The sequence below is a fragment of the Cryptotermes secundus genome, unplaced genomic scaffold, assembly GCF_002891405.2.
Source record: "Cryptotermes secundus unplaced genomic scaffold, Csec_1.0 scaffold213, whole genome shotgun sequence".
In the NCBI taxonomy this organism is placed as follows: domain Eukaryota; kingdom Metazoa; phylum Arthropoda; class Insecta; order Blattodea; family Kalotermitidae; genus Cryptotermes; species Cryptotermes secundus.
Window position 1 is genome coordinate 400,058 of NW_019731264.1, and position 20,031 is coordinate 420,088.

General features: G+C 42.6%; 2 protein-coding genes across 3 annotated transcripts in view; one reads left to right on the top strand and one right to left on the bottom strand.

Moving 5' to 3' along the window:
• The window catches only part of LOC111866750 (cyclin-dependent kinase 20), a 113,626-nt gene that overhangs the window by 38,020 nt on the left and 55,575 nt on the right, over window positions 1-20,031 (top strand). The gene's annotated exons all lie outside the window — the stretch shown is intronic.
• On the bottom strand, window positions 1,500-12,297 carry LOC111866753 (beta-1,3-glucan-binding protein). The gene is made up of 7 exons (XM_023855989.2): window positions 12,061-12,297; window positions 11,125-11,279; window positions 10,316-10,479; window positions 9,061-9,318; window positions 5,759-5,910; window positions 3,029-3,130; window positions 1,500-1,750 (listed from the first exon to the last, which is right to left on the bottom strand). Exons 1-7 carry the CDS (start codon window positions 12,247-12,249, stop codon window positions 1,649-1,651), a joined length of 1,122 nt encoding a protein of 373 aa, XP_023711757.1. The 5' UTR covers window positions 12,250-12,297; the 3' UTR covers window positions 1,500-1,648.

A 20,031-nucleotide genomic window follows, 5' to 3' on the forward strand; every position in this document is an offset into this window, starting at 1 on the left:
TCTTTGTGGCCGTATGGTGCAACGTCTTTTGGTGTTCTGCGTGTTCTCATAGCACTCTCATTGTTCATGTACTCATATTTTTTGTTAATATGGATTGCTAAATAAATTATTTTTAAACTTTACAGATTGCATCCGGTTGTATATTCAATAGTTACATGAATCAGGCCGTCAACACAACAGAACGAAGGTATCTTTTCAAGGTGGAGACAGTAGATATGGTTGTCTCTTAGTCGTTTATTGTAAGCAGGGTGTATGCTACAGTTTTCCACCTTTACTTAGGTCATCATCTGGCAAATTCCATAAAATACAAACAGATTTACTTGACTTTATTAGCCCAAATATGGATCCATATTATGCAGTTTTTTGTAGTTGTGATACTTAGCGAATCTATTTGGTCTCCACCTTGAAGCTATCTTTCCTTTTGTTGTGTTGACGGCCCAATTCACGTAAAATTATTCCTACCTTTCATTTTTTTCCCTGTGAAGCTGATACATTGTTGTGAGCTGCTTATGTTCACCCCCTTTACACCTCGGAATACGCACTTCATTGTAAGGAAATCCACACAGAATTTTCAGATTGATTGTAGGTTTTGTGTACAGAGCTTATACAAGCTAATGAGTTACATGAATTTTTCAATATATACAGGCTATGCAATTGTCCCATAGGATGTGTTAACATCTGTATAGAACGACAAAATTCGCGTGAAGAACTTTTGGAGTTATTACCCAATTAGAAGCTTTGTTACAAATAATGGAAGGAAGGAATGAAAGTATTACTTGTAAAACGTAATTTGTATAACAATGCTTCGCTTCGTATGCTACTTACTTAAGTAATGTGAGACTATACTTGTGTAACCAGGAGTTAAGCAGCAGTGGATCCCTGCGACCAGTAACCAGATTCTGAACCCGCTGCAGTAATGTGAGACTATACTTGTGTAACCAGGAGTTACAGCAGCAGTGGATACCAGTGACCAGATTCTGAACCTGCTGTAGTATACTCCTCCGAATTGACCCCAGAACCATAGTGTGGCTGGAAGGATTAGGTCAATTGAAAAATGCAGTGACCTCATTGGGATGGGACCCGCGAAATTCCGTCTTGTAGAATAGTGCCTATGGCATGCCCCCTGAAGGTTTAAATTGGGAATACATTGCACATGTCCATCCTTGGTTCATGACTTCTGTGGTGCAAACGTTTGCGTGCCGACATGGAACAGAGAACTGTGTGGGTGATGGTATAATTACCGGTAGAGGGACCCTTGTAAACTGAGCAGTCATAGCAAGGGAGAGAATTGTAAAAGAAAGAGACCTCGTAAAAATATCTTGCATGCAGAAAGGTGGAAACCCTACCCCAGACTTCCCCCGTGCACCATTGATAATTCTACCAGTTGATGTACTGTCGCTTAGACCCCCAGAGGAATAGGTGGGAGAAAATTCCAGTGTGGGTGCAACAGCCTGCTGGTGCCTAACTGGAAAGTTGACTGTGATAACTACATTTCTGAGCTTGTTTTACCATTAGTTGTATTTCTTAACATAGGAGTATGTACAGCTTTCCTTTAGTAACAAGGGGTTCAGTGTGTTACATCTTAAAGTGACATTAATCCAATTGCATGAAGTTGTTTGTATCACACAAATCATTGCCTTGTAACCCCTTATATTGCCCATACTTTAATGTAATCTACTTGTAAGGCTACATCGTCACCACTCCAGGTCGGAAGCCACTGGTTGCGTCCATTCCAAAAGTCTGTTGAAGCCTGAAACCAAGAAAAGCACCACATTGGTGATGAAGTCGTTTGACACATTTCCCTTAATTTCCCCTCATAGTTACAAATTGAGAGCTACGCTGATATCTGAGATTCAGATTTACTCCAGGACGGACCAGTGGAGGGCTCTTGTTAACACGGTAATGAACCTTTGGGTTCCACAAAATGCTGGGACGTTCTTGAGTAGCTGCATAACTGTGCGGTTTCTGAAGAAGGGCTTTCACCAGTCTTTCCAATTAGTTTGTGATATTAACCTCTATTATCTGGGTTACGTTGGTATGTTGTCATATGCACACAGTTCAGCTGACCAGGATGTGTCTTTAATATTAATAGCATTACTTCAAGATTAAATCTAGGGGTATATAATGTCCCCTGTCTCTGGATACAAATTTTAAGATTGGAGAGTACTACTGTCTTCTAGGAGCTGGGGTAGCGTAGTCAGTATAGAGACTGGCTACGGGCTGGACGACTGAGGGGTCCGAGTTCAAGTCTCGGTAGGCCCTAGAATTTTCTCCGTGTCATCCAGACATGCTCTGGGGTCCATTCAACCTCCTATTGAATGGGTACCGAGGGTAAAGCGGCGGGGGCATGAAGCTGAACACTCACCTCCAGCAAATGCCGAAGCCAAGAAAGTGTGGTTCTATACACCCACTCCTCCATACTCCTTCATGGCTTAATGCTTAAGTAGAAAAGCAGAGGTACAACTTTACCTTTTACTGCAGTCTTCTGGCTTGTGACATTAGTAGGCTTATGAAACAAACAAGCAAGCAGCAATTACTGCTTGCTACTTGCTTGGTTTCCTTTTCGACTCTGAAGGAGGAGGCAATGTGTTGATAAGATTCTATCAGATGTCTTACTCTTCGGCGTCACTGCTTTGAGAACCTCAAATGGGTCCCCCCCAAATCTATCTCTTTAGAGAAGTTTTCTTCGGATCCATCATAAATATTTGTGGCCTGGTACTTAAGCATAGGAAAAGTTTTAATTTTGGTGCACGCGGTAGCGTAGTTGGTTGAGGCACTACATATGATAGAAGCTGGAAGGTCGCAGGTTCAAGTACCAACGACGAAATTTTTAATTGACCTAATCCTTCCAGCCGCACTCTGGCCCTGGAGCCGACTCAGCTTCTAACAGAAATGAGTACCAGGAATCTTCCTGGGGAGTAAAGGGCCGCTGGCGCATAGTTCTGCTTGTGTAAGATACAGTACAGTTTGTTGTCATTTAAGTGTAATTGTATTGAAGATACATTGATATGTATTCATGTATACATACCTGGGGTGAAGTATTTAGCCAGGGCTTGCCCCCTGGGTTCTCTGCACCATCAGGGAAGAAGTTATTTACCCCTCCGACAGCAACATTAACTATGAAGTAAAACTGCAGTAGGAAACAGTGGATTAATATGACAACAGATGTAATAATCAATAATGATATAATGATAGGCGAAGAAATGATAAAGTGTAATATTCATGAAATGAAGTGAGTGGAGAGTTGGAAACAAAAATATTGACAGATGGAGGAATACAGGGATAAATCACCGAAATAATAAAGGACATTTAAAATGTTATGAATTGTATTGCATTAACACATTATATGATCACAAGTTTGTCATGAATGAACAAGCAGCCTTCTGTTTCACTGTGTGATGTCTGTGAGTGTTGATGATATTTTGATGTTATATAAAATGTAGTTAAAATTTATTATGCAGTTTGGTTTAGATTATTAAGATTGGGAAGGTTTCTTTCCATTTCAAACTTTTTTTTTTATTTACATAATATAGCAGTCAGAATTACGTTTGATTCTATAAGCTAATTTGTTGTAGTATTCTTCATGACGTGGAGAGAGCTTATCCAGAGATAAGTCCTCATTACCCCTCTCTCAGGTCGGCTGGCCAATTCCTTTTTAGTCCGCCCATTGTGAGGTTCCAGTAACGGTTGCATTAGTACGTTCTCGTGTCCTTCTGTTTTGTTGAGGTATCTTGTGCGTTTCCTTTTATGACTTCTTTCACTAACAGCACTTTCAGGTCTTCATGGAGTGTTATATTGGAAACATACCGTGGGGCATTAGTAATCATACGTAGTATCTTTGACTGACGTTTTTGGATTATGGAAATTTTGGTTTTGCTAGCACATCCCCATATTTCCACTCCATATACCCAAATTGGTTTTATTATCGTTTTGTAAAGTAAGATTTTGTTGTCTAATGAGAGCTTGTAATTTCTTCCAATTATCCAATGCATATCCTTGATTTTTAAATCAATCTGTTTGCGTTTTTTAGTAATGTGTCCCTTCCAGGTTAGATGGTTGTCTAGATGAATACCTAAGTATTTTGTGCTGGCTGATTCAGATATTTGTATGTTATTAAAGAAAACTGCAGGGCATTGTTCTCTTCTTAGACTGAAGTTTACTTGCACTGACTTGGTTTCGTTGATTTTTATTTTCCATGTATTTGTCCACTCTTGTATTTCATTGAGATGATTTTGCAAAGTGGTGGTAGCTATTGCTGGATCTTGGTTGGCTGAGAGGATCACGGTATCATCTGCAAATGTGCCCTTTGTTGTGTTGGCATTGACTGGTAGGTCTGCTGTATACAGTAAATACAGTAGTGGGCCTAAGACACTGCCTTGTGGTACACCTGATTTTATTGCAAAATTGTTAGATATGCTATCATTGATTCTCTTTCTGAACACACTGCCACTTATATAGGATTTTAGTAAGTGGAAATAAGTGATGGGCAGATATTTTTTGATTTTGTGCAGTTGTCCTGGATACCACACCTTATCAAAGGCTTGACATGCATCAAGGAAGACTGCAATATTCTTTATTTTCTATTGTTTGGTGTATTTTGTGTGTTATTCTATGTATCTGCTGTACAGTGGAGTGGTTTTCTCTAAAACCAGATTGGTGTGATGGTATCCATTCTTCTGTATTTGGGTCGGACCTTATTCTTTTTAAGAGAAGTCTTTTGAGGAGCTTAGATATGATGGGTAATAAACTTATAGAACGATAGGATGACACTATTAGGATTTTTGCCTGGTTTGAGGATAAGGATTATTTCTGCTGTTTTTAGCTGATTTGGCCAGTATTTATGTTTGAGAATAGCATTAAATATATATGTGAGAAGTACTAACTTGCCATTTTTTAACATTATTGGAATCACTTTGTCAATGCCAGGTGCTTTTCTTGAATTTAGGAGTGCTATTTTCAAAACTTATATATAAGATGTGTTGCAGCATTCTGTTACACTCTGTCTGCTTCTGTTGCTGTCTTGCGTGCAACTCACATTACATGTTTCAAGATTTAAAATTTCTAAAACTCTGAATTGTTTCAAGTTGTATGTTCTTTATTTAGCACATCTGTTGCAGCCTGTTTGTCCGTCATCAGGTTCATTAAAATTGTTGCACTTTTGTGCACTGTAGTAACACGTGTCTGTGGCCACGCCACAGCTCAAGCGATTAGTCGCTGGCTTCCCACCGCGGCGGCCCGGGTTCGATCCTGGGTCTGATCAAGTGGGATTTGTGGTGGACAAAGTGGCACTGGGGCAGGTTTTCTCCGAGTACTTCAGTTTTCCCTGCCAATCTTCATTCCACCAAATTCTCCATCATAATCACCCGGGGCAGGAACAGTATGATACAATACAGAGCCCTATGTATGTTCTGATAACATGTCCACAAACAGAACTTTATACACATGAAAATGGGAACATTGACATGTAGCCTGAGCGAAGCATTCGTTTCTAATCAGAGTATGGACTGACAAAGAGAACTGAGTGACGGACTGCAATTCATCAAGAAGGGATAACACATGTTAAGACCTTTTGTGTGTTTCATTTGAACTTCCCACACTTTATGAAAGCTCTTCAGCAACACTTATGTTGACAAATGCATAGTCAAGACATAAGTAGACGAAACACGTATGGTTAGTTAGTGTATAGAGGTTAATAAAAAAATCGGTGTATTTTTATTACTTAACTGAAGGGTTCGGAGTTTAACAAGAAAATACTTACTGGTTGGTCAAAAGGTGCCATCTTGTTTCCGTGTTGCCAGGGATTGTCAACAGCTCCTACTTGTGAATCGAAGTTACCAATCTTCCAGAATCCACCATCTGAGGGTTCTACTTTGCCAATAACTTCATCGTTAACACTGAATTGAATATAATCTGCAATGATTAAAATAATACTTCAAATTTGTCGTGTGGTTATTAATGGTAGAGTATGAAATAACTGTGGGAAATGAAACAAGAATTATGTTCATCAAAACGAGAGTTCATAAATTCATTATTTTTCGTATCATCATCATCGTCAAGCTAGAGAGGACCTACACCATTTCTAGTAACATTCCAGCCCAAGTCATCTTGTTCCTTTTTCCAGGTTCTTTTTTACTTAATCACAAATATAAGGGAACAGTCTCTCAATATTTACTTAAATGACAAGTCCGTTTCCTTCAGTGGCCCGAAATGTTCATCAGTGCATAGTCGGTGTTTAAGTCTTTCAAAATTTCATGGTTCATATATAATCTTTCCTTATATGTATTGTGGCGTATTTACGCCATGCGAGAGCTGTTGAGCCGCGGAGGTCTGTGGGTGCGGCGAATTCGCAACAGTAAGGAAAGCGGTGTTTTCTCCGTGCCGCACCGCGCTCGCTGCTATGCAACGTTACGGTAAACACTCCTTTACAACAATATAGGTTGTTTTCTGTTCGTGATTGGTGCGGAGGCTACATAACAAGGTTCCAGGGAAAATCTGTACTGAGCCTGAAAAGGCCCTGTATACATTTTATATACATTCATAACTCGTATTATTCTCCAGGTACAGAGTGTCCAATGATCGAGGAAACTTGGCAGCAGCTTGGGTCGGATACAAAATTTCTCACATTGCTACTGTAACTGCCGATAGCGGGATGAGTCATTAGAGCTGATAAACGCGCGCACTCTCGCTAGTACAGAGCGGATGGAACGTTTCTCCGCGACTACTCTACCCTGTGGTTCCTAGGCAACGCTACAAAATTTTGTGGGTCTCGGATTTGAACGAATATTTATTGGGCGATCACTTTGTACACTCACAAATACAATTGTTCGCACTTATTACGTCTGCGGACGTTTCCTCTTCAGTGTTACAACACTCTTGTACGCCTATTCTCGGTGGAGTGCCTTCTCTGTATTTGCTTGGAGCTCAACTCTCCTTAGCTCTCGTCTACTACAAACTCGTGGTCTCTTGTTGGACACGAACTGTACTCTCTTGTCGAAGTTGGACTGTTATATCCTGCACTCGGGCTGAATAGGGAACACATTGTCGAAGGGTTAATTTCGCCTGCTGCTATGCAATGAATCCCTTGTTGCCGCGGGAATACGTATCTGCCTGAAACAGTTCGTTACAAATAACGGTGGAAACCCCATTGTTAGGCTTTCTTCTCCAGGGTAAGGATTTCCTAGGTATTGTTGCCTAGGATTTGCTAGCCGTTGAGCAGTGATAGAATTCATATCGTCTGGCTTTCCTGACGGCACGTCACATTGTTCCCTTCTTAACGTTATTCGTCCCGAACAACCTAACGGTATTTCGCTTTATTTCATTTCCGAGGGTTCGTGCTTGCAACGTCTTCCTGCCTGATGTTCATATTCCGAGCGCTACATCCGCCCCCTCCTTCAAGGGTGCTCGTCCCGAGCAACTCAATGGTAAACATCCATTTACCACAGTCCTTGATCATCCTCCGTATTCGCCAGATTTGGCTCCAGCAGATTTCTGGTTGTTCCCAAAAGTAAAGTTGGCGATGAAAGGAGACCGTCACGGCACCATGCAGGACATCCAAAGGGAATGTACCGCAGTTTTAAATGCGATTCCACAAAAGGAGTTTTCTCGTCATCTTTCTCTCGTTCTGTCACTCTAGCTGGAGAGGCCGGTGCTTCTACATTACCGGCTCCTACTCTGTGAGCTATATCTCTTTTCCGTTTCCCTCCACAGTGTCCAGTCCTTGTGTTCTCGCTCCGGGCGCTACTGATACCTCCATGATCCCATCGTGCACATTTTGCAGCAGCCAGTTGCCAAAACGACTTCTTGCTGCTTAATCTGGTTGTTTCAGCTCATGCACAACTGTTACTTTATACGGGCGATATTTGATTAATTTTGTGGCTGTGAAAGCAGATCCTAGCGAAACACCGGTTTTCTGTGCTAAGCGTCTTTACGATTTTCGAGGACTGCTCTGTAGTCGTGCCTCAGTATCCCGAACCTTTTCTCTTCCGTCAGCAGAATACTCGATTGCGTCTTTATGTCACACACTGAACCTGTTGCCCGCCACTTTTTTACAAGCTTGGATTCATACGACTTTGTGGGAACTGGCGAGTCAGGATATTTACGACGAAACTTGCAGATACATTTTCTGTAACTCTTTCCCTTGCAAAAGTTTCGACAGTGAACTTCATTTCAGTATAAACATCTACCGCCTATCGGCGCCTCTAACACAGACCGACTATTAATGCGACTTACTGCAGTGACAAGATCAGAACACCTGACGGCCCGCGTTTATCAGCGCTGATGACTCATTGCGCTGTCGGCAGTTACAGCAGCACTCTGGGAAGAATGTTGTGCCCGCTCAGCCCTGTTGCCATTTTTCATCGATCATTGAACGCATTGTATAATTAGAATGATCAAGTAAAGGAGGGTTAGATGGGCAGGGAATATAGCAAGAATTGGGAGAAGAGGAATGCATATAAGATATTGGTGGGAACGCTAAGTGGAAAAGACCAGTGGGAAAACCAAGGCGTAGGTGGGTGGACAATATTAAAGCAGATATTAGAAAAATAAGATGGGATGGTAGGGAGTGAATTGATCTGGCTCAGGATAGGTTCCAGTGGAGGGCTCTTGTGAAAAAGGTAATGAATCTTCGGGTTCCATAAAATGCTGGGAAGTTCTTGAGTAACTGCACAATTGGCGGCTTCTCAAGAAGGGCTCAGCTTCATGAGTGAGAACAGTGTTCAATAAATCCAGTTACAATTTTCAGCCCTGTCTACAGTCACTCGTACACGTGACTAACATCACATAACCTTATCCATATACAGAATATTTCACAGGAGCTTACTAACAAAATACATCGAAAATATTCCCTTACAGGGAAGGAAAGGATACATTAAAATAAGAAAACTAGAAGCCTAATTTATCAACAGGTTCCATGAATAAATACAATTTATATGCAACATGATTCACTTAATGTGAGGGTTATTGGTTTGCAAGTTTGTCTTCAGTCACCCTCAAAGCAAGGTAGTATTCTCAAAATCGAAGAACAGTGTGAATGGGCTATTTATATTAGGCTGTCCTTACCTGGAGTCCATTCCAACTGGAACAGATTGAAGTCTGTATCGAAGCCTTTATCTGGAGCTGTATTCTTCTCGAAATGAGCATGCGCATACCCATTGAGTGGCCAGAAGGGGCCGAAGTGCAGTGTGGATGAAGTCAGCTCAGAGCCAATGTTCTGCTGATTGCTGACCAGCTTCCTGTTGCCTCGACCTTCAGTGAGGTCTATCTCACCAGACGACGGCCATGAGCCGTAGTAATTGAACCGGGGCAAGAGCCAGATAGCTGTAATCATGTGCGATTCGATTTAGATACTATCGCTTGTGATGTGACGCCGTGTAGTCTAGTAGAATGTTATTTATGTTTTGGAAGAATGTACTAGCTCTTTTCAAGGTCGAAGCTGAGTTCCTACTCGTTGAGACCCTGAAGATGGAAGTAAACTTCTGCCAGACTACACTGTGTCACATCGCAGAAGTTTGTACTCTTCATAATCACCGCTATGGGAACCCTCATCTTGAACGAAAATTGAGTGTGCCTTGCATTCACACGCATTTAAACAGGAAAAGCAGGACCCACGGACAATTTAAAAGTCGTGATAGTTATTGACGTTGTTTGCATTTACATTTTTGTTCCTTTGGCGTTACAACCCAAATTTGGGACTTGGCCTGCCTCCATGAAACTCCCTGTTTCACTTCGGTTTACTAGATCTTAGACGTCCGGCAGGACTCCTTGGGTGCGTGATCAGCTCGACGCAAGATCTCTTCCTGTACATACCAAACATCCATGCCCTGGGTGGGTTTCGAACCCACGATCCCGGCTTCCGAGCGAGCGAAGGCAGTACACGCCTAATGTGACCTGTTATGTTTAACAATGAAATAACTTCTTGATTGTGTAAGGAGGAAATGCTGCAATGATTGTGATGCCCCAGAACTAAAGACGAAAGGTGTGCAGTAAAAATGGAGAGGTTACCGTCACGCAGTGGGTGCGCTGTAGCATAGTTGGTTGAGGCACTGTGCTATGAGTCTGAAGGTTACGGGTTCGATTACAGATGAGGCAGTTGGTTTTTTCAATTGACCTGATCCTTCGAACCGCACTATGCCCCTGGGGTCGACTCAGCCTCTAACAGAAATGAGTACCCGGTGTCTCCTGGGAGTAAAGGGCTGCCGGCGCGTAAGGCTGACAACCTCACCGTCACCTGTGAGCCGATTGTCTAGGAAATGTGGGGGCCTCGACGTCTCAGAACAATATGGACCTCCATAGCCTGTTGCAGGGATAGCTTTACCTGGCCACGTCCAGTCCCCAGCAGGCAGTTTCGCTTTAACTTCCACTTTACCGTACGTGAAGCTGAAGGACTCGACTGTACGAATCCGTGCAGAAGTGATTGGGTTCAAGAGGTTTGTAGCACTTCCTGTCCTTTCACAGCCCCAGTCCTGTGGGTTTGTGCACCTGCATAAAGAGATTTATTGGCCACTTACACGCAACTCGGAACTACAAATAATCGCAGTGCTATCGCTGATTTCCACACTTCACAAATCATTACACGTTAAACGTTTCCAGCCTGTCTTCACCAGCCGTTCCCTGGCAACGGCCTCGTAACAGTGTAGATTTTTCAGCATTTTTCAACATATTCTCAGAGATAAGTTAAGAGAGATGTTCAGAAATCGCATTGTGACCGCTATGGTTGAAGATGTTTATAAGAATGTGCTACAGAGGGCCAGATGGACAGTGTCTAGGCCAAATAATAATAAAAAGTATCAGCTCGGGAACTTGCGTAATTGTCACACTGTGTATACAGACTGAGGTGTCCCGTCTTCCACGGACATAAATGAAATGATCTTACACTGAGCAGGATGGCTTACGGGTAAAGCTCTGTACTTGTGTTCGGATGGTGCTCGGTTCGAATCTCGACCGGAACACTTTATCCTGGCTGAAGTATTTCGTGGTTGTCCTCAGACCCTCCAGAACAATGCCAGGGTTGTTATGCCACGAATGTAAATCCGCCCGATTTCTATCATGCTCTTATTCGGCACGGTACAGTCTAGGGTTGACAGCGTCACAAAATAAACCGGAAGAACAAAGAAACGCACTTACGCATCAGCTGGGGCTCCACCTTGTAAATTGAGGACGCCGTTTGCCAAGAAAGCTTCACCGTACTGGTCTGCAGTAAGGGTCGGTTTGATATGGAGTTTTCCGTCCTTTACAAAACTGTTGGAGCGGTTGTTGTTGTAGATTTGAAATTCCCAGTTCTGCAGAAAAATTATAATTGAAGTTACTCTGTGACTTAGGTAAGCGGATGTCGGAGTGCAGGACAGCAAGGCAGCAGAAGTCAAGACTTCTCCTCTCGTTGCATACGAGGCCCTATTTCAAAACAAAAATATGGTCATGGGTTCCGATGGAGTCTCAAACCAATAAAGACTATGCTGACGAAGGCCAGAAGAAAGTACTGCTCTGTAAGAGAAAGGAGCCTATGTTTTGGTAAAAAGTATCAGAGAACGGAAGTCTTGAAGCCCGAGCTGTGTGCATCTGTCTCCAAAATTACGTGACAGGCCATGAATAACTCAGGTCAGTCGCCGACTTCTTACTGTGGTGTTCCAGGTGCACTTTCTGATAAGTTCTTGTGGGATTTTTGGTGGCCCAAATGGCGCTGGGTTAGGTTTTTATCCTAGTACTTCGGTTTTGCCATGCCAACAGTGCTCCTTAATATGATCAATTAAGGCAGAATGTAATCGGCGGGACACGTAGTACGCATGGGTAGAGATGCAAAATACATATATTCACCAGTCGGAAGACCTGAAGAGAAATAGGTCCCTTGGGAGATCAAACGTAGATGGGAGAATAATATTAAAAGTGGATCTTAGAGACTTAAGGTATGTATGTGGACTGGATTCGACTGGCTCGGGATAGGGACTCTTATGAACAGGCTTATGTACCTTCTGGCCCTTCAAACTGCGGGGAATGCCTTGGTCCGCTGGCCCAGGTCGCATCTACGTTATCAAAATTTGGATCCAGATTCAAAATCAAACTTACGCCTCCGCCTGCCGCTGTCTTTTCGTGATTCCAAGTTGATAAGTCGAAAACATTGAATTCCTCGTTAAAGATGAGGTCTCCACTGCAGATTTTTGCTGGCGCTTTGGTGCCAATGGCTGTTGTGACGGACGGCAAGCATTCTGCATGCGCGGCTGCAAGAGTGCAGACCAGTACCACCAGAGTCCTCATGCTCACAGCAGTTCCTTGCAGCTGGGCGATATGATTTGTTGGGTGAGAATTGCAGACCTGCTATTTATAATCTGGTCTCGCATCCCACCGTTGCTTATCATGCATCGTATTTTTTTACAAATTCACCACCTGTTTCAATATTCATGTGGGCTGTATGGTGACAGACAAAACCCGCACAAACAACCTCATTACACTGAATATTAATGCGCTCTGATTAGGAAAAGTGCAGTGTTACAAGTTATTATGGACCTATATATGTGAGTCGGTAAAGTGGCTGGCTGTGGTCTCGACTACCGTGGTTTGATTCCCAGAAGCGACATTAATTTGATCTGCCTCCCGCACTCAGATTGTCCCTGGGCTTCAAACTGTCGGGTGTCAGATAGTGGGAGTTATGTCTCCCTAGTTAAAGGGCTAGGACTGAGAACCTAACTACTCACTTTCATCTGTTTCCCAAGTTAACGCGTGGAGCTTCACCTACGCCCTCCCCACGTCTTCATGGCATGACACTTTACCACAAACAACTCCACTTTACGATTGTTTTTACTGACCGCTAACTTAGGGCCGCGCCATAGCTCAAGCGGTTAGTCGCTGGCTTCCCACCGCGGCGGTCCGGGTTCGATCCCGGGTCTGGTCAATTGGGATTTGTGGTGGAGAAAGTGGCGCTGGGACATGTTTTCTCCGAGTACTTCGGTTTCTCCTGCCAATCTTCATTCCACCAATTGCTCCACAATCACCCTAACTTATCATCTGGGGCTGGTACAATAGGCCAGAATTGGCCGCAGTACAAGGGACTTAGTCCCACCCCACTAGCAATAAAGAAACCCCTAACTTTAAGACCATCTCACACCTGTTTGTATCGTTTTGTTTTCCGTCTTTACTTGAACAGATTTGAAAGGGATTTTTATTGGTGGGGTTTCGACGGAAAAATTGTTAAAAGAAAGTGCAAAAATCCCCCCTCAAAAACTCTGATGCTTTTAGAAGACATCTGTATTTTGCTTATTAGAAGAACAAGAGGGTCAAGCCTTCCTGCTATGTATAGCAAAAGTTTGAGCCAATTATTTGCTGTCAGACATATTTCCTCAAAAATTCCTAAGCCTTATAAGAGCTATTGTCTAGTTCGTCATGACACAACAGGGATAACATTCCTCTCAACCACAACTTTACTGACTAGAGTTGTTGAGTGATTAGGCCCTCGAATTAAACACTTATATACACTTCATAAATTTCCGTAATAGCTATTGGTTAGGAACTCATTTGTCCATTTTTTAACTTTCCCTTATATTAACACGCAGCTGATGTGAGCGGTCGGAACCTACGAAATAAGCAATTTCCATCTCTAGCTACGATTTCCACATATAACCCCTCCACTGGTCCATTCTTATACAATAAATCACGATCTATCAAGAATAGAAATTTCGACAATATTGGAAAGTGCAGTTCCAGCTGAGTAGGTTTCTCCCACTGCCGCCTGGTGGCCCTGTCCGTCACTAATAACAATGTCAACTGCTACATTATATAAAATTCTTAGGCCCTTTGTTCAAATGGGTTCTCGTAATGTCTAAAAACCACGCGACGGTACATTGCAGAAGAGTACATTTTAATGAAATATGTCTCTATCATATATTTCTACTTCTTCCTATGATCCTTTCAGTTTAGCCTCGGTCTCCCTTAGAATTTCTGTCTTCAGCATTCAGTCGCCATCTTTCTGCATATAGAGATTTTATGTCAGCCTTTACGTCATCTTAACAATCTCGACTTGGGTCTTCCACCTCGACGCTGAATTCCGGTTTAGTTTTGGGTATCGTTTTAGGTATAGGGTGTCTTCTATTGTGATGACGTGCCCCAGCCGTTCCGATCTTCCGACTTTGATTCCAGCCGCAAATAACGTAAATAATTCTACACCATTATAGCTGCAAAGTAAAGGCAAACGTATCAACATTTGCAACGCTGAATAACACAACTACAACGGGGACCCCTTCACATACACAAAAACAAATACAAAACACTTCAACTATACATACACAGTGTGTCCAGGATCCGTTAGGACTTTTTTTTTTATTTTGCCCTGCAATGCCATCCTTTGCCAAGTTGTGGTGTTAAGATTCTTGAAGTTTGAGCTGTGGCTGTCTATAATTTCAAAGCGCAAGCTTCGCTGCATCATGTGTTCTGACCTTGAATGTAACAGTACTGTTCTGACGCTCGTCGGAAAATGGAGGTTGAACAGAGAGCCAACATAAAATTCTGTTTGAAGTTAGGCAAAACAGCCGGAGAAGCGTACGAAATGATGAAAAGTGTGTACGGTAGTGATTGTTTGAGTCGCTCGAACATTTTTAGATGGTATGCTATATTTCGTGACGGCAGGGAGGACATTGAAGACTCTCCACGTGGATCAGATCCGAGAACAAGTCGCACTGAAGAAAATGTGAAAAAGTGACCGAAATCCTTGCATCAGACAGATGTGTTTCTGCAAGACTCATCGAGAAGCTTTTGGGAATACCAAAAAGTACTGTGCATGATATTTTGACCGAGGATTTGGGCAGACGGAAGGCCTGTGCGCGGTTTGTACCGCACGCGCTGTCAGGCGATGAAAAACATGCCAGAGTGGAACACTGCAGAGACATGTTACGGTCGGCCCAAAGTGATACAAAATCGATTGTTACTGGTGACGAGACATGATGTTTTCAATACGAGCCTCTCACAAAGCGGCAGAGTGCAGCGTGGTTGAGCCCAAAGAAGCCGAAACCAAAGAAAATGCGCATGTAAAAGAGTCCAGTAAAGACACTGCTAACCGTCTTCTTCGACTCAAAAGGAATCATTCACAAGGAATTTCTGCCAGAAGGTCAAACAGTGAATTCTCATTATCTTGGAATCCTCAGTCGTTTGTGGGGGATGGCGAGAATTCAGAATGAAATTATTTTGAACAAAAAGAGTGAAATTTTGGAAATTATTTATGTCTTGTATTTTTAATTAACACAGTCCTAACAGAACCTGGACACACTGTGTATATGAGAAACAAAACTATCCGAGGGTGACACTAACTAGTGTAGAACCGTTTACACATGGCGACAGAAAATCGACACGACAGGGCTTTGAAGAAGGACCCCCCTCACATTGCATCGTCCCATGATTTCATTATCCAACAACGACGATCATAATGACGTTAAAATCTATTTTTAGTTGTACCATTCTTAAGACTATTTAGAACCAATACATAATTAGAGTAGGGATGTACTATATACAAATTTGTAAAAGCTTCTAAATTAATTTTTATTTCAAGGACATATATTAAATTCTAATTATGTAATATCTTCTTCTTCTATAGGCTTTAGTCCGCAAGCGAACTATACCGACCGAGCGACCGCCGCTTGTCGACGAAGTCCGTGCCAATTTTAGTGCAGTGAGGGTGTCGCGTGGTCAGCGCAACGAATCACGACGCCCATCAATTTCGGTTTTCTGTTAGGTTTAAACAATCCTAAACTTACATAAAACCCATATATTACTAGAGTTTCCGGTGCATTGATAGGTTACACTTTACAAATGTGTGTTCGGTATTAAAACAAACCGAAATTGTCAAATATGGATCCATATCAAGGTGATTCAATTCAAGAACTTAGATGGATATTCTTGTGACTCCCCTGATGATGACCTAGGGTAGGTCGAAACATGTAGCTGCACATGTTGATACGCTAGTATATATTTTTGTCTTTATTGTGTAGACGGTCCCATTCACGCTAATGCACAACACACAACAGCACGCATGCCACGAAGAGCCAGTCACAATATCCGCTGACCCATGTACCCTTTTGGGTTCCAGATTCCTTCTTATTCTCAGCACTTCCTGTTCACATTTTTGGCCTTGTTTACTTAGCCTTTTTAACGACTTGTATATTAATAGCATTAGGTACATTTTATCTAAGCACCATACCATGAAGACATGTAAAGGCGCGTCCACATTACTCGTGCTCGTGTGACTCGCTATGCTCGCAAGTAATGTGGATGATATGACAAGTCACGAGACAAGCAAATTTAAAATTGTAATTTAAAAACTGTAGCCAGTAAATTAAAATACGACTACAGCCTATACACACTACGAGTAAATATACGGATCCTCACGCGCCGAAGCCTGGCGAGCAACTGAAGTAGTGTGGACGAAGATTTACGAGCAGAAGTAAAAGCCAGACGAGTCTCCCGACGAGCACAAGCCTGGCGAGCACGAGTAATGTGGACGCTCCTTAAGGGAGTGAAGGCAAAGCTCCACTTATCCTTAACCTCCCTTTTAGATGCAGTTGAAGTGTCACCTTTATGATCTGTTTGGGAGTGAGAGCCCCCTGTACCCACTGGATATGCTATCGTAGGTCTAGTGCACGGCTACGGCTGGGATAATGTTTTCGAAAATTATTTCTCCAGGCTTACAGAACGGTGTTGTTCTCCTAAATTTATTATCCTAAAGTGAACGCAACTTTCTTTCCACGAACTCTCAAGTTATTGCGTTTAGGTATGTTTCTTACGAAATTTGTCTTTGCGAATTTCCCCTTCAAAGTACAACAGGTTTTTTGCACTAATTATGACAAGAGAGAATAAGGCATACACTAGTCACGTGTCCGGCGGCCCGTACGGTCTCTATGTACTCGTAGCTTTTGTATATGGAATTAAGATCTAAAAGTTGGTGTACAAAAAGTTGTAAGTAGATCAGCACCCAGCATGTCTCCCAGTTTGCTTACTTGCAGTTTATATAGTGACGCAAACTGTAGCTCTGGTTACGTAGTGCCGAATGATTGAATAATAGTGAATAATGAACTGGAAAGGATGTGAAAGGAGTTACTCATAACCCTACTGAAGATACAGTCGTTCCCCGCAAGTCGACGGTTCGATTTATCGAAACTGTTACAACATGTCCAAGTGTCCAGATTATCATTGTTTCCCGGCCAATGCGCGCGCGTTGGTAATGTTTACAAGCTCTGTCGCGCCGTGGTAGTGCAGTCTTACCAATGTTTACCGTGTTCGTCACTTTTGCAACTTTTTAAAATACAGTTAGTGAAATTATACATCCTACAATTAAAAATAATAAAAATATATTGTCACGTGTAGGAGGGTACGCGTGACAAAATGACGGGTTCGGATGATTGGATTTATTGACAGCTTGGTTACACGCACTCTATCAATTACTCAAATTACAGCTTTATCGCTGATTTACACACACTTCATTATCCACTGTTGCAAGCACCGTCACACACACAGTCTTCGACATCACACTTGCCATCCTCACAGGAAACCGTGTTCACTTCGCCTGCTTCCGCCACTCTCAACTACTCGCGGCTCTAACTCATACTGCATACTCAGTAGTCGTACTCAGTACTGAATCAACACTGACGAGTACTCTGTTTATGTAGCTTCCGCACCGACCACACAGAACTCAGCCTGTTGCCCAGCAACGGACTCCATAGACAACACACTTCTGCTCGGCAACAGATATCAGGTATTGTCAAGCGTGTTTACCGAACGTCGGGCAGCAACGGGGGAATGGCAGTATGTGACGTCACTCACACTTCCTGTTGCGCAATCCAAGCGTTCATAGAGTTCTCACCTAGCAACGCGCTGATACAATCCGCAACTCTACCGTTGCGGGCGTACCCCGAGGCCTCTGTGGCTCAACAGTTCCTGCATAGAGCAAATACTCCACAATATATAAAATTGGGTTTATTGAAGAATGAATAGCAAACCACTTAACGTCGGTTAATGGGGGATCTCTGCGCTAACCCGTCATTTTATCTGGCAGGACTGATGAAACTTGTGGAATCCTCAGCATAGCGGATGTCCTGGCCAAGGTATGACCAACGGACATCTAAAATTCTGGACAATTTTATTCGTTTATTTGTTGTTTCTTTAATGACGCTATCAGTAGATGAGACTAATAACTGCGACTGACAGATGGTAGTAGTTGTAGTGGTAGTAGTATTGTAGCTGTAGTAGTAGATTTGAAAGTACACCTATTCAGTTTTTGTCGGTGCTTTGTTCAACGCATTACCGAGCATTTCTTTATTTCATCAGTGCACTTTACAGGTTAGGCCGCTGGATTTTTCAACTGACCTAATCCTTCCAGCCGCACTATGGCCCTGGGGTCGACTCAGCCTCTAACAGAAATGAGTACCAGATATGTTCCTGGGGCTAAAGATGCGGACAGCGCGTAAGCCTGACAACCTCACCGCCATCTGTGAGCCGATTGTCTAGAAAATTTTGGAGGCTCGACGTCTCACAACCCTATGGGTCTCCACCACCTGTTGCAGGGATAGCTTTAGCTTTTCTTACCTGTTGTACTCTAAATCAGTTCGGATTCAAGTTGGCCAAATTATTGAGGTTCCAGTATACACATTTTGCTGAGTAGTTTTGTAATACGGAGCTAAAATGGTAATATATTTGAACCAATCAGATTTGCGTAACGATCACACTCATTACTTGTATTCGAGGGGGAGGCTTGTTCGAACACAGACATGTTCATGTATATTTGTATTTATTGGTGGTGCAAACCCACAAACCGTCGCAGCGGTGCGGTGCTTCGAAACATCTGGCTGACGCCCTTGTGCCAGACTCACACTTCACTCCCGTATCCGAGTGTTGCGTATATACTTATGTATATTTAGTTATCGTTTGTTTGCCGGCATTACTACTCATTGTGTCACACACGTATGGCGCATTTGTCACAACGCACACTCTTAAACACGTGTCGTGCCTGGCCTTATGATGTTAACATTTCCAAAAAAAAATTAAGGACAAAATTCAACATGTGAATAAGTATTTGGAAATGGATTAAGTAAACCCCAACTGACTAGATGAACAGGGCGAGAAAGTGTGTATTTATTGAGCAAACACAATCACGAAGAAAATTAGTTTAACCAAGAATAAGATTCGCTGAATTACCTTGGCATTTTTGATTACTCATTTAACAATATGTGTTATTTAAACAAAGTTTGTTTGTCCTCCATTATTCATCTCCGGAACTGTCGGATGAATTCAAGATGTATTTAGCAATTAAACCTAAAACAGGAGATGTAGGATAAATTTAATAGGTTCTCATATCAGGCAGATGAAACCAAAATTTTGGTTGCAACGTAATTCGGACCCGATCGTTCTAAAGACAGTTCATCAAACTAAGTGTTTTATTTAGGACAATCCACAAAGTACGGTATCCACCGAAAATCCAGTACTGAATGAAACCCGCGCATCTCGAACGCGCATGTGCGTTTGTCGACGGGGCATAGCACCAGCCGCACATGTTCCCAGTAGTGAAAAGGAAGTTGTGTTGTGCAGTTGTTGTTGGAAATGGGTCGCTCGACGGAGGAAAAAGTATTCATAGTTGAGTATTATTTCCGCTCATATGGAAATGGTCGCCAGACAACTCACTTCCTTGGTTTTGAGCGGCCAGATGTTATCGTCCAGAAACCGCTACATAGTACACGTGTGACGATATGGTGTGCCCCATCAGCACACGGTATATTAGGCCCCTATTTCATTGAGGGTGCGGAAGGCAATGCTCTTACCGTCACCCAAGAACGCTACAGGGACATGGCGATCGGACCATTTCTTCAGGGTTTGAGAAGGTTCTGTCGTGCAAGGGGCCTTCACTTGAATAGACAGTGGTATCAACAGGACGTCTTTTCATTTGAGTACTCTATTTTGGCACATACTGTAAATATTTCTCTAAAATCTACAGCTTACTAGAAATGCTTTTCTTTCATTTAGTAAACGCTACGTTAACCACATGAAGTTTTAAATTAAGGTAACATT